General features: G+C 37.7%; 1 protein-coding gene across 3 annotated transcripts in view; it reads left to right on the top strand.

The window, feature by feature from the left end:
- LOC112259966 (phospholipid-transporting ATPase ABCA1) overlaps positions 1-16,128 on the top strand; it is a 247,860-nt gene that overhangs the window by 111,077 nt on the left and 120,655 nt on the right. For all 3 annotated transcript variants that reach the window (XM_042328357.1, XM_024434680.2, XM_024434681.2), the window contains exons 23-24: positions 9,869-10,083; positions 11,996-12,074. In XM_042328357.1, the coding sequence (XP_042184291.1) occupies positions 9,869-10,083; positions 11,996-12,074 (294 nt within the window). The remainder of the gene's footprint in view (positions 1-9,868; positions 10,084-11,995; positions 12,075-16,128) is intronic.

Here is a 16,128-nt window from a genome sequence, read left to right as displayed (position 1 = left end):
AGAACAAATTAATCCCCTGTTGACGAATGACCTAATACAGTATAAGAACAAATGAATCCCCTGTTGACGAATGATCTAATACAGTATCAGAACAAATGAATCCCCTGTTGACAAATGACCTAATACAGTATCAGAACAAATGAATCCCCTGTTGACAAATGATCTAATACAGTATCAGAAGAACAAATGAATCCCCTGTTGACAAATGATCTAATACAGTATCAGAACAAATGAATCCCCTGTTGACAAATGATCTAATACAGTATCAGAACAAATGAATCCCCTGTTGACAAATGATCTAATACAGTATCAGAACAAATGAATCCTCTGTTGACAAATGATCGAATACAGTATCAGAACAAATTAATCCCCTGTTGACAAATGACCTAATACAGTATCAGAACAAATGAATCCCCTGTTGACAAATGATCTAGTACAGTATCAGAACAAATGAATCCCCTTTTGACAAATGATCTAATACAGTATCAGAACAAATGAATCCCCTGTTGACAAATGATCTAATATAGTATCAGAACAAATGAATCCCCTGTTGACAAATGATCTAATACAGTATCAGAACAAATGAATCCCCTGTTGACAAATGATCTAATACAGTATCAGAAGAACAAATGAATCCCCTGTTGACAAATGATCTAATACAGTATCAGAACAAATGAATCCCCTGTTGACAAATTATCTAATACTGTATCAGAACAAATGAATCCCCTGTTGACAAATGACATAATATATTATCAGAGGAAATGTATCCCCTGTTGACAAATGACATAATACAGTATCAGAGCAAATGTATCCCGGTTGACAAATGATCTAATACAGTATCAGAACAAATGAATCCTCTGTTGACAAATGATCGAATACAGTATCAGAACAAATTAATCCCCTGTTGACAAATGACCTAATACAGTATCAGAACAAATGAATCCCCTGTTGACAAATGATCTAGTACAGTATCAGAACAAATGAATCCCCTTTTTGACAAATGATCTAATACAGTATCAGAACAAATGAATCCCCTGTTGACAAATGATCTAATACAGTATCAGAACAAATGAATCCCCTGTTGACAAATGACATAATATATTATCAGAGCAAATGTATCCCCGGTTGACAAATGACATAATATAGTATCAGAGCAAATTAATCCCCTGTTGACAAAGGACATAATATAGTATCAGAGGAAATGTATCCCCTGTTGACAAATGACATAATACAGTATCAGAGCAAATGTATCCCCGGTTGACAAATGACCTAATACAGTATCAGAACAAATGAATCCCTTGTTGACAAATTACTTAATACAGTATCAGAACAAATGAATCCCCTGTTGACAAATGACCTAATACAGTATCAGAACAAATGAATCCCCTGTTGACAAATGATCTAATACAGTATCAGAACAAATGAATCCCCTGTTGACAAATGATCTAATACAGTATCAGACCAAATGAATCCCCTGTTGACAAATGATCTAATACAGTATCAGAAGAACAAATGAATCCCCTGTTGACAAATGATCTAATACAGTATCAGAACAAATGAATCCCCTGTTGACAAATGATCTAATACAGTATCAGAACAAATGAATCCCTGTTGACAAATGATATAATACAGTATCAGAACAAATGAATCCCCTGTTGACAAATGATCTAATACAGTATCAGAACAAATGAATCCCCTGTTGACAAATGACATAATATAGTATCAGAGCAAATGTATCCCCGATTGACAAATGACATAATATAGTATCAGAACAAATGAATCCCCTGTTGACAAATGACATAATATAGTATCAGAGCAAATGAATCCCCGGTTGACAAATTACATAATATAGTATCAGAGCAAATGAATCCCCTGTTGACAAATGACCTAATACAGTATCAGAGCAAATGAATCCCCGGTTGACAAATGACATAATATAGTATCAGAGCAAATGTATCCCCTGTTGACAAAGGACATAATATAGTATCAGAACAAATGTATCTCCTGTTGACAAAGGACATAATACAGTTCCAGAACAAATGTATTCCCTGTTGACAAAGGACATAATACAGTATCAGAGCAAATGTATCCCCTGTTGACAAATGAAATAATACAGTATCAGAGCAAATGTATCCCCGGTTGACAAATGACCTAATACAGTATAAGAACAAATTAATCCCCTGTTGACGAATGACCTAATACAGTATAAGAACAAATGAATCCTCTGTTGACGAATGATCTAATACAGTATCAGAACAAATGAATCCAATGTTGACAAATGATCTAATACAGTATCAGAACAAATGAATCCCTGTTGACAAATGATCTAATACAGTATCAGAACAAATGAATCCCCTGTTGACAAATGACCTAATACAGTATCAGAACAAATGAATCCCCTGTTGACAAATGATCTAATACAGTATCAGAAGAACAAATGAATCCCCTGTTGATAAATGATCTAATACAGTATCAGAACAAATGAATCCCCTGTTGATAAATGATCTAATACAGTATCAGAACAAATGAATCCCCTGTTGACAAATGATCTAATACAGTATCAGAACAAATGAATCCCCTGTTGACAAATGATCTACTACAGTATCAGAACAAATTAATCCCCTGTTGACAAATTACATAATATAGTATCAGAACAAATGAATCCCCTGTTGACAAATGATCTAATACAGTATCAGAACAAATTAATCCCCTGTTGACAAATGACCTAATACAGTATCAGAACAAATGAATCCCCTGTTGACAAATGATCTAATACAGTATCAGAAGAACAAATGAATCCCCTGTTGACAAATGATCTAATACAGTATCAGAACAAATGAATCCCCTGTTGACAAATGATCTAATACAGTATCAGAACAAATGAATCCCCTGTTGACAAATGATCTAGACAGTATCAGAACAAATGAATCCCTGTTGACAAATGATCTAATACAGTATCAGAACAAATGAATCCCCTGTTGACAAATGACCTAATACAGTATCAGAACAAATGAATCCCCTGTTGACAAATGACATAAAATAGTATCAGAGCAAATGTATCCCCGGTTGACAAATGACATAATATAGTATCAGAAGAAATGAATCCCCTGTTGACAAATGACCTAATACAGTATCAGAGCAAATGAATCCCGGTTGACAAATGACATAATATAGTATCAGAACAACTGAATCCCTTGTTGACAAATTACTTAATACAGTATCAGAACAAATGAATCCCCTGTTGACAAATGACCTAATACAGTATAAGAACAAATTAATCCCCTGTTGACGAATGACCTAATACAGTATAAGAACAAATGAATCCCCTGTTGACGAATGATCTAATACAGTATCAGAACAAATTAATCCCCTGTTGACAAATGACCTAATACAGTATCAGAACAAATGAATCCCCTGTTGACAAATGATCTAATACAGTATCAGAAGAACAAATTAATCCCCTGTTGACAAATGATCTAATACAGTATCAGAACAAATGAATCCCCTGTTGACAAATGATCTAATACAGTATCAGAACAAATGAATCCCCTGTTGACAAATGATCTAATACAGTATCAGAACAAATGAATCCTCTGTTGACAAATGATCGAATACAGTATCAGAACAAATTAATCCCCTGTTGACAAATGACCTAATACAGTATCAGAACAAATGAATCCCCTGTTGACAAATGATCTAGTACAGTATCAGAACAAATGAATCCCCTTTTGACAAATGATCTAATACAGTATCAGAACAAATGAATCCCCTGTTGACAAATGATCTAATATAGTATCAGAACAAATGAATCCCCTGTTGACAAATGATCTAATACAGTATCAGAACAAATGAATCCCCTGTTGACAAATGATCTAATACAGTATCAGAAGAACAAATGAATCCCCTGTTGACAAATGATCTAATACAGTATCAGAACAAATGAACCCCCTGTTGACAAATTATCTAATACTGTATCAGAACAAATGAATCCCCTGTTGACAAATGACATAATATATTATCAGAGGAAATGTATCCCCTGTTGACAAATGACATAATACAGTATCAGAGCAAATGTATCCCCGGTTGACAAATGACCTAATACAGTATCAGAACAAATGAATCCCTTGTTGACAAATTACTTAATACAGTATCAGAACAAATGAATCCCCTGTTGACAAATGACCTAATACAGTATCAGAACAAATGAATCCCCTGTTGACAAATGATCTAATACAGTATCAGAACAAATGAATCCCCTGTTGACAAATGATCTAATACAGTATCAGAAGAACAAATGAATCCCCTGTTGACAAATGATCTAATACAGTATCAGAACAAATGAATCCCCTGTTGACAAATGATCTAATACAGTATCAGAACAAATGAATCCCCTGTTGACAAATGATATAATACAGTATCAGAACAAATGAATCCCCTGTTGACAAATGATCTAATACAGTATCAGAACAAATGAATCCCCTGTTGACAAATGACATAATATAGTATCAGAGCAAATGTATCCCCGATTGACAAATGACATAATATAGTATCAGAACAAATGAATCCCCTGTTGACAAATGACATAATATAGTATCAGAGCAAATGAATCCCCGGTTGACAAATGACATAATATAGTATCAGAGCAAATTAATCCCCTGTTGACAAATGACCTAATACAGTATCAGAGCAAATGAATCCCCGGTTGACAAATGACATAATATAGTATCAGAGCAAATGTATCCCCTGTTGACAAAGGACATAATATAGTATCAGAACAAATGTATCTCCTGTTGACAAAGGACATAATACAGTACCAGAACAAATGTATTCCCTGTTGACAAAGGACATAATACAGTATCAGAGCAAATGTATCCCCTGTTGACAAATGACATAATACAGTATCAGAGCAAATGTATCCCCGGTTGACAAATGACCTAATACAGTATCAGAACAAATGAATCCCTTGTTGACAAATTACTTAATACAGTATCAGAACAAATGAATCCCCTGTTGACAAATGACCTAATACAGTATAAGAACAAATTAATCCCCTGTTGACAATGACCTAATACAGTATAAGAACAAATGAATCCTCTGTTGACGAATGATCTAATACAGTATCAGAACAAATGAATCCCCTGTTGACAAATGATCTAATACAGTATCAGAACAAATGAATCCCTGTTGACAAATGATCTAATACAGTATCAGAACAAATGAATCCCCTGTTGACAAATGACCTAATACAGTATCAGAACAAATGAATCCCCTGTTGACAAATGATCTAATACAGTATCAGAAGAACAAATGAATCCCCTGTTGACAAATGATCTAATACAGTATCAGAACAAATGAATCCCCTGTTGACAAATGACATAATATAGTATCAGAGCAAATGTATCCCCGATTGACAAATTACATAATATAGTATCAGAACAAATGAATCCCCTGTTGACAAATGATCTAATACAGTATCAGAACAAATTAATCCCCTGTTGACAAATGACCTAATACAGTATCAGAACAAATGAATCCCCTGTTGACAAATGATCTAATACAGTATCAGAAGAACAAATGAATCCCCTGTTGACAAATGATCTAATACAGTATCAGAACAAATGAATCCCCTGTTGACAAATGATCTAATACAGTATCAGAACAAATGAATCCCCTGTTGACAAATGATCTAGACAGTATCAGAACAAATGAATCCCTGTTGACAAATGATCTAATACAGTATCAGAACAAATGAATCCCCTGTTGACAAATGACCTAATACAGTATCAGAACAAATGAATCCCCTGTTGACAAATGATCTAATACAGTATCAGAAGAACAAATGAATCCCCTGTTGACAAATGATCTAATACAGTATCAGAACAAATGAATCCCCTGTTGACAAATGATCTAATACAGTATCAGAACAATTGAATCCCCTGTTGACAAATCATCTAATACAGTATCAGAACAAATGAATCCCCTGTTGACAAATGATCTAATACAGTATCAGAACAAATTAATCCCCTGTTGACAAATGACCTAATACAGTATCAGAACAAATGAATCCCCTGTTGACAAATGATCTTGTACAGTATCAGAACAAATGAATCCCCTGTTGACAAATGATCTAATACAGTATCAGAACAAATGAATCCCCTGTTGACAAATGATCTAATACAGTATCAGAACAAATGAATCCCCTGTTGACAAATGACCTAATACAGTATCAGAACAAATGAATCCCCTGTTGACAAATGATCTAATACAGTATCAGAACAAATGAATCCCCTGTTGACAAATGACCTAATACAGTATCAGAACAAATGAATCCCCTGTTGACAAATGACCTAATACAGTATCAGGACAAATGACCTAATACAGTATCAGAACAAATGAGTCCCCTGTTGACAAATTATGTAATACAGTATCAGGACAAATTCATTCCAACCGTTGGAGCAGTAGTGTAAACAAGCTTTGCTTGTACAGTAAGGGATCTGCCGGTGTTGACATACAGTTCCTTCAAAAAGTATTCATACCCCTTGACTTTTTCCAGAATTTGTTGGGATACAGGCACTAAGAAACCCTGTCCTTCCAATTCATAAGTAACTACCCACTTTTCTCAATTGAAATGTTCTATGTACTGTTGATAGGATAAACAGAACACTCTCTTTAGATACAGCCTGTTTGAAGTTAAAGTTGTAGACAACCAAAAAAATAAGTGCAAGTCATGTTTCTGAACGTAGTCCCTTAAAAGCAAAAGTTCACAATTTGTCATCTTCATGTTCTTCATCTTCATCTCCTGCACCACCCCAAAATCAACAGACTGTATGTGAAAATGTTGCATTTCTGTGTTTTGTAGTAAAAAAAGATAGAGAAAGATAAGTGTTTCCAGTGACATTGTCAACCAATAAGTAGGAAATGCCTACTCACAGTTGGTCAAAATCATGTGATGCACACCGATGATGTCATTGGAAACACGTATCTGTCTATGCTATGGAGTGTGGTGAATGTCAGGCTTATTTAGTGGTTTAGTAATACGATAACTGCAACACTTCAGACAGATTTTCTGTTTCTCATTGAGTGAAACAGGTAAAGCCCAAGTACTGTTCAGGTGTAAATAGTTTCCACATTATTGATATAGTTATTATGGAATCCATATTAGGAATATTATCTTACCTCAGACCTCACCTAGTCAAGTTTGATGCTTGACTAGTGCAGAGTTTAGACTTGACTAGATGAAGGCTTGAGGAGGAGGGATGAGGAGAATTGACTAGTTTAGAGTTAAGTAGACTGGGTGATGTCTGAGGAGGAGGGAGGAGGGATGACTAGTTTAGAGTTAAGTAGACTAGATGAGGGCTTGAGGAGGAGGGATGAGGATTGACTAGTTTAGAGTTAAGTAGACTAGGTGATGGAGGAGGAGTGAACATTTTCTGAATGCAGTACAAGGTGCTTACTTTAGCCTAAGTACACACACCTATTAACTATCTTGCAGCTGTTAAACTGCATGAATGTCTGCATCCCTCCATTTGATGTACTCTTAAAGGAATACAGGATTTTAGAACTCCGGTTTTCACCAGTATTATGTTGCATGTATTCACAGCACAGGAGATGTACCTGTGTTTCCCACTACTTTGATTTATCACTTTGTTCTGTAATGCACCACAACACACCATAAATCAGTATACCTTAGTGGGCTGCACACCGACCAAACACATTTATTTTTCTCCCAGCTCCCATCATCCAGTGTGTTTTTTATTATTTCTCCCTGTAAACCAAGGCAATTTCTTGAAAAATCAACAGCGAGCACAAACGGCCATGCAAAATGAGCCATGTCAGTAGTGCCGAATCACATGGGACTACTTGCTGCAATCCTCCCAATTTCCCCCTTCAAAGAACCGCTCTTTTCCATACATTTTATACACATGGAAAGTGCATTCCGTCACATTTGGTCAAATATGAACACAACTGTAGCCACCTCTCTCATCATTCTGGAGGCTTTTTTTTTACGACAGCTTTGCTAGTTAACTATCTTGCTACTTTGGGGAGAAATAATCTGATTGGAAAGTGTAGACATCATGGTAAACAGTACCGGAGACACCTTTCAGTATTTGATACAGCATCTTGTTTGCTAGCAACGAGATTTGCATTTGCTAATTAATGTTAAATAAGTGTATTGTTTTTCCCCGCAGTTAGTCAAGGTACTTAGTTAGCCAGAAAAAATGTGTTTGCAGTTAGTTAGCAATTGTTTCTACACTATTTTGCGAGCTACAGTAGTGCTGCTGTGCCAAGTTTACATTTTACCATTGTGATTGACAAATTAACAGTTAGTTAAGTACTGCATCCCTCTTTGCTAGCAAACGTAATGCTACCTAAAACTAATAAGGTGGCTCCACTAATGTTTACATTTTGATGTTTATGACAAGCTGGTTTTAATACTTTCAGAGTCATGTGATTTCAGTGAGGCACTCAATGGGTGTCTGGGCCATGTTAGTAAAGAGCTATAGCATAGCACAGAGATCAAATTCAGAAGCTCAGATGGTGACAGGGCACAAGGGGTGGGAGGGAAAAAATGTTTGGGTTCTCAGGTTCTCCAAACAAAATAGCATATTGCTGCGTGAGGGTATGGCTAACGACCTCCGAGTGTGTCCTTATCCAGGTAATGCGTCCTGTGGGGATACAAATTTAACTAGCAGGGATGGGGGGAAACGACACGCTCAGCAGATATCCCTGACCTTTTGTAATAATGAACCCAAATCTGACGAAAAATGGGGGGACCAGCTTGACTGCATTAATAATACCATCACCAATATTATGCCGGTCCAATTGTCAATTCCACAAAACAGCACAGTGTATTTCACTTACAGTATCTTGTAATGTAGGGGTTCCTAGTTTTCCCATTGTTGTTTTACACAATGGTTGCATGTAGTGTTTAGGCCTAATTTCACATCCGTTTAGTAGTCTTGCAGTATGTGGCCTGTTACATCATTATTTCCTCTTAAATTGTAAATATCCTGTTACACTTCAATAAAGCCATTGTATTGCTAACCTTTAAAATCCTAAATTTCCTTGCATATCAGAGTATATATTGGAGACAAAGGGCGTTTATGCTGTTTTGAAATGTGGCACAATCAACAATAACAGAGACACATTTCACTGCTGCCACTACGCACGCTGTGAGCTAATGACATCCGCTAGATGACCATGCTGTGACTTCATCACAAATGTCATGCCTGCTTCCTGATTGACTAGGAATGTGCTAATTAGTATATGTTAGCTCAGGCGGCATGATATAACCCACCCCTCCCTCTGTGAATAAGCAGGCTCCGGGGTCGTGTCTGGATTCTCAGTGGTTGCCATTTGGTTTCACTCAAATATAACTTCCACTGACAAGAAAGGAAAGTGTGTTCAGAAACAAAACAAAGGGACTGCAAGGAGATTTATTTAACCAGGCCTATGCATAGTTGTATGTTGGTTAAATAGTATTCTATTTAGGTGGAAGTGTATGTAGTTGTTGTTTTCTATCTTGATTTGGAAGGAAGACTGTTATTGCAGAATTTGTCATTTGTTCCAGATTCCCACCCACACACAGTCTTGTTGCTTTGCAGCACAGTGTGAGTGTTGACACAGAGGGCTGGACAATGAGGAAATAAGCACAAACACACAATGTGGAAACATGGCTCAGTTCAATGACTTTACATTTGTTGTTTATTTGGTGCAACTTTCTTTATTTCTCACGATGGTTGACGAAACAAACAAACCACTCCCAGAGTACTGACTCACACACATACACACACCACCCCCCTACCACCTCAAATTGGACCCATTGAGTGAAATCAATAGATTGGTTTTCTCCATCTCTCCCCCGCAGGTCGCACAATCATCCTCTCCACTCATCACATGGATGAGGCGGACATCTTGGGAGACCGCATTGCCATTATCTCTCACGGCAAGATGTGTTGCTATGGCTCCTCCCTGTTCTTGAAGAAATACTTTGGCAGTGGCTACTACCTCACTCTGGTCAAGGCCGGAGACGGGCAAATGACCAACCAGTGCACTGGAGTCGAGCAGCGCCAGGTGAAAGAGGTAAATGGAGGAGAGTGAAGTTGCCCCTCGGGTCAGTTTTTAAGGTTTGGAAGATCCCAGATCTGTACCTACGGGAAACATCGCCCAGGAGCAAAGTTAATCATTTAACGTGTGTGCTGCATTTTGCATTGATGTCTGTTTTGGGCTTAGGAAATGTTATGTGTTGATAACTTATCGATATGATTTTTGAAAGTTGTGCTAACAGTTGAAATGGTTGAAGGTCCAAAACAGGACCCAGATTGATAAATAGTTCTCTATTTAGGAAATGATGGAGCTGGGTGAACTCCACACTTGACACTTCATGTGCTACCTAGTTCAAAATCCCAACTTTTGTTTTATTTTTATTGGCTGTGCGTTTTCAGCTTAGTTTCATTTGATCATTGTGAGCTAAACCTGTATTTCTAAAGGAAACATACAACTCTGGTGCATATTTGCAATTGCCCATTCATAATGTCTGATCACACATTGAACAACATCACTACACCAACCAATAATTCACCCATAATGGGGCATGATAATTTGTTAGACTTTTTGCATCTGGGGGAATCACTCCAATAGTAACCTCTAAGACACATCAGCAACATTTGCCATGCAGTCCATTATTGACACGGTTCCTCTGACTTTCCAAAGTGATCTGACTTGTTGCCCACCCCTGTAATGATCTGTTTAGTCTCCCCCAGCATGAGAATTGGCAGATACCTCAGTACTGGATGATACTAATTGTCTTGAGGGAGGGGGGAGTGGGATTCTTGATCTAGTTCCTTGCAGTGCCTTGCACACTTAGTTTTAATCAATTGCAGCAAATGAACAAGATTCACTGATGCCTGCAGGGCTACAACAATTACCATTCGTCTATAGGCTCTTTGTGGGGAGTGGAGTAATTTGTTCAAAAATGAATAAATAAATTAAGAACAAAGAGACAAACGAGAGATGTAATGCTCCTGCAAAATGACTTGCATATTCAGCCCGTTGGTGCCGAGGACTTGGACTGTGGTTCTCATAAAAACAATAGTTCATGCTTCCCATTCTGTCCATTGACTGTAAATGGGGTGAAATTACCTCCATTTTGAGGTTGGGGTATTTTGGTCCTTTAATATCATTATTTTCTAAAAGTAAACCCAAAAATTGTCAAAAACGTGGTTAGCACACTACCGTCATGAATTTGAACTACTTTTACATGGATATACAGCACAGTGGGGTCCAAAATTATTGACACACTTGATAAAGAAGCTCAATAATGACTGTTTAAAACAAATAATTCAAATACGGACCAATATTCTTTGCTCCAAGAAATTGGGAAACTATTTTCTTTAATACTAATACAATTGCTCATAGAAATAGATTTTGTTCAACAAGTCATATGTTTTTCCCTCAAAGGTAGGGGTAAAAATGATTGACAAAGATTCTTATCAAGTAGTCAAAAGTTTAGTATTTGGTACCATATTCTTACCACGGAATGACTGCATCAAGCTTGTGACCCTACAAACTTGTTGGATGCATTTGCAGTAAAAAAAAAAATATGTGTGTGTTTCAACTTTTTTGAGCCCAGTGGAAATTAATGGTAAATAATATGTGTCATGTTGGAGTAACCAGCATTGTAAATAACAATAGAATATGTTTCTAACACTTATACATTAATGTGGATGCTACCATGATTATGGATAATCAATCAATACCCACAAGACATGCTAACCTCTCACCATCACCAATAACTCATGACACGATGGTTGAGCGAATAACATGAAATATATACACAGTGTCCATATTAGGATAGTCTCAGTAGGACTTTCAATCTCAGCAGTCCTGCTTAGACTACAGTGGTGATTCGATAGATATGAGAAGAGAATTATGAAGGCAACAATCAGCCAGAGACCTCCACCGTGATGCAACCTTTTTCATTTCTCTCTAATAGGAGACTGGTGAGTCATTGAGGAGAACCAGTCTGGTTGAAGGGATCGCACAACAGAACTGGAGTAACTCTGAACCCACAGGTAGGACTAACACCACCTAAATAGAATTCAGCAACAGGATCCCCTTTAATAATGTATCCAAACTGTGTCATGTTTGTCCCTTGTGCTTCATTCACAAGTGCCATATACAGTATGTTCTACCTTAACTGTCATGGGAAATAGTTCAATTGAAGGACGATTTCATGTCATGTTTTTCCAAGTACTCGAATCACCTAACATTGTATGGGTGGAACTCACCACCTTACAGCTAGAACAGAACAGAAAGACGAAGAGTGGCCTGAGAGGTCTGACAGGCTTTAGAATGTCATGTCAGCAGTTGATTGTCCACTCCATTTCGTGTCACAGTGACATCTCTAAGTATTCTAGTCCACGCTCTCTCTCTCCCTGAGATCTGTGACACTGGCTAGTGGGTCTGATTGCCCGACCAGTGTCAGTCCCAACCAGAGTAGGTGCCGACCGTAGTCCCAATCAGTAATAAGGCAGCCTTGGTCTTCCAAATATATATATATATATATATGTTTTACTTGGAGTGGCGATCAAGAATCAAGGAGCTGGGATTGGGGGCCTGGATTGTACCTATCATGAAGGGAGAAAGACTGGATTTTGATTGATTGATTGTGTGTGTGTGTGTGTGTGCGGGGGGGCTTGAATACAATGTTATGGCTTCATTTTGATCAATATCCAAACCATCTAAAAAATAAACAACAAATATGACAGAGGGACCCAAGGATATATTCAATCATATCCTCTCTGTATAACTGTCTGGGTATACTTAAAAACCACACAGATGTACCAGTCAAACGTTGACACATTTACAGTATTCATTCCAGGCCTTTTCATTATTTTTACTATTTTCTACCTGTATGAAATCATGTACAGTAGTAACCACAAAAGTGTTACACTAATCAAAATATATTTTAGATTCTTCAAAGTAGCCACTCTTTGCCTTGATGACAGCTTTGCACACTCTTCGCATTCTCTCAATCAGCTTCATGACGAATGTCTTTCCAACAGAATTGAAGGAGTTCCCACAATGTGACCAACCACCTTATGTAGCAAATGTTGAAATTGTGTTTTACATTGAATAAAAGCAGAGACACAAGCTACAAAACGGTTTATCTTAAACTGCATTTGAGGAACAATGAGAAAGTAATTCTGCCTTGAAAGTTGATTAACTTGTAACGTCACTTTTGAGAAAATGGCCTTTGAATGTTTTGGTACCTACTGGAGAGCTCTCCTTTGTCTACACCCATTCAGCATTGTTCACACCCTCTTCAGCTTTAGCACCCACCCAAACTCTGACCATTTTACTCACCCTAGCAGAGCTGGTTACGTTGTTTTCATGTTATCCAGAGGGTTGATGACTAACTGTGCTGCTGGCAACAATTTAATTACGCTTTTGTGCCAACGTTTACTGACACCGGCCATATTCAACAGGTGTTGAGCATTCCTAAATTCATCAGTTATTCTGCGCTATGGCACACACAGACGAGAGTGCTCTGAATTAGGAGTATATGGCCAGACTGAATATGCGAACGCACCTGAATAGTTACTTGCATAGTGGAGTCTTTTGTTAACCTCACTAGCATCCCACCTGGCCAACATCCAGTGATATTGCAGCGTGCCAAATTCAAAAACAGAAATACTCATTCTAAAAATTAATAAAACATACAAGTGTTATACATGGGTTTAAAGATGAACTTCTTGTTAATCCAACCACGGTGTCAGATTTCAAAAAGGCTTTATGGCGAAAGCATACAGTGCGATTATCTGAGAACAGCACCCAGCAGACAAATCCTTACAAACAGTAACCAGCCAAGTAGAAGAGTTACACAAGTCAGAAATAGTGATACCATTAATCACTTACCTTTGATGATCTTGCACTCACAAGACTCCCATTTACTCAATAAATGTTCATTTTGTTCGATAAAGTCCATGTTTATATCCAAAAACCTCCGTTAAATGCAGTCACAACATGCAGATGTATCCAAATAGTATCCTTAAAGTTCGTAGAAACATGTCAAACGATGTTTATAATCAATCCTCAGGTTGTTTTTAGTCATAATATTTCAACCGGACAATAACGTTGTCAATATAAAAGGTAAACAAGAAAGGCGCGCTCTCAGTCGTGCGTATGGAAAAATCTCTGGGCCACTGCGGTGTCCACTCATTCAGAGAGGTCTTACTCACTCATTTTTCAGAATACAAGCCTGAAACCATTTCTAAAGACTGTTGACATCTAGTGGAAGCCATAGGAAGTGCAATTTGAGTCCTAAGTCTATGGATACTCTAATGGCATTCAATAGAAAACTACAAACATTTAAAAAATCCCACTTCCTGGATGGATTTCTATCTGGTTTTTGCCAGCCAAATCAGTTCTGTTATAATCACAGACATTATTTTAGAGTGTTTTCTATCCAAATCTACCAACTACATGCATATCCTAGCTTCTGGGCCTTAGTAGGTGGCAGTTTACTTTGGGGACGCTTTTCATCCGGAAGTGAAAATAGTGCCGCTACCCTAGTGAAGTTAACAAGCTTAACAATGAACCACAATCCCAACTCATGACGTTACTACCCTGCATGAATCTGCAGGTAGCTAACCAACCAGGTTCAATGTTAGCTAGCTTACATTAGAATATAAATAGCCAAGCATATGGCTCTGAGATACGAATAATAAGGACATACATGTAATGTTAGCTTGCAAGCCAGCCAGCTAACGTTAGCTAGGAAGCTAACAGTACACTTTAACTTGAAATGAATAAACTTTGTCAAAATTAGAAATGTGTAATATCTGAAAATTTTGCCTGCTAGGCTATCTTACCTGTGGTCTGAAATGGGAGTAGATAGCCACAGTGAATTTACCAGCTAATGTTACATCTATCAAATTTTGGTAAGACATGTAGCTAGCTAGCTAGCTAAACAATGAACCATAATCCCAACTCCTGATGTTACTACCCTGCATGATTCTGCAGGTAGCTAACCAACCAGATTCAATGTTAGCTAGCTAACATTAGTCTATAAATAGCCAAGCAAATGGCTCTGAGATATGAATAATAAGATCATACACGTAATGTTACAGTGCCTTGCGAAAGTATTCGGCCCCCTTGAACTTTGCGACCTTTTGCCACATTTCAGGCTTCAAACATAAAGATATAAAACTGTATTTTTTTGTGAAGAATCAACAACAAGTGGGACACAATCATGAAGTGGAACGACATTTATTGGATATTTCAAACTTTTTTAACAAATCAAAAACTGAAAAATAGGGCGTGCAAAATTATTCAGCCCCCTTAAGTTAATACTTTGTAGCGCCACCTTTTGCTGCGATTACAGCTGTAAGTCGCTTGGGGTATGTCTCTATCAGTTTTGCACATCGAGAGACTGAATTTTTTTCCCATTCCTCCTTGCAAAACAGCTCGAGCTCAGTGAGGTTGGATGGAGATTTGTGAACAGCAGTTTTCAGTTCTTTCCACAGATTCTCGATTGGATTCAGTTCTGGACTTTGACTTGTCCATTCTACCACCTGGATATGTTTATTTTTGAACCATTCCATTGTAGATTTTGCTTTATGTTTCGGATCATTGTCTTGTTGGAAGACAAATCTCCATCCCAGTCTCAGGTCTTTTGCAGACTCCATCAGGTTTTCTTCCAGAATGGTCCTGTATTTGGCTCCATCCATCTTCCCATCAATTTTAACCATCTTCACTGTCCCTGCTGAAGAAAAGCAGGCCCAAACCATGATGCTGCCACCACCATGTTTGACAGTGGGGATGGTGTGTTCAGGGTGATGAGCTGTGTTGCTTTTACGCCAAACATAACGTTTTGCATTGTTGCCAAAAAGTTCAATTTTGGATTCATCTGACCAGAGCACCTTCTTCCACATGTTTGGTGTGTCTCCCAGGTAGCTTGTGGCAAACTTTAAACAACACTTTTTATGGATATCTTTAAGAAATGGCTTTCTTCTTGCCACTCTTCCATAAAGGCCAGATTTGTGCAATATACGACTGATTGTTGTCCTATGGACAGAGTCTCCCACCTCAGCTGTAGATCTCTGCAGTTCATCCAGAGTGATC

The sequence above is a fragment of the Oncorhynchus tshawytscha genome, linkage group LG10 (genome assembly GCF_018296145.1).
Source record: "Oncorhynchus tshawytscha isolate Ot180627B linkage group LG10, Otsh_v2.0, whole genome shotgun sequence".
Classification (NCBI taxonomy): Eukaryota; Metazoa; Chordata; class Actinopteri; order Salmoniformes; family Salmonidae; genus Oncorhynchus; species Oncorhynchus tshawytscha.
This window is presented reverse-complemented; position numbering and strand designations above follow the sequence as displayed.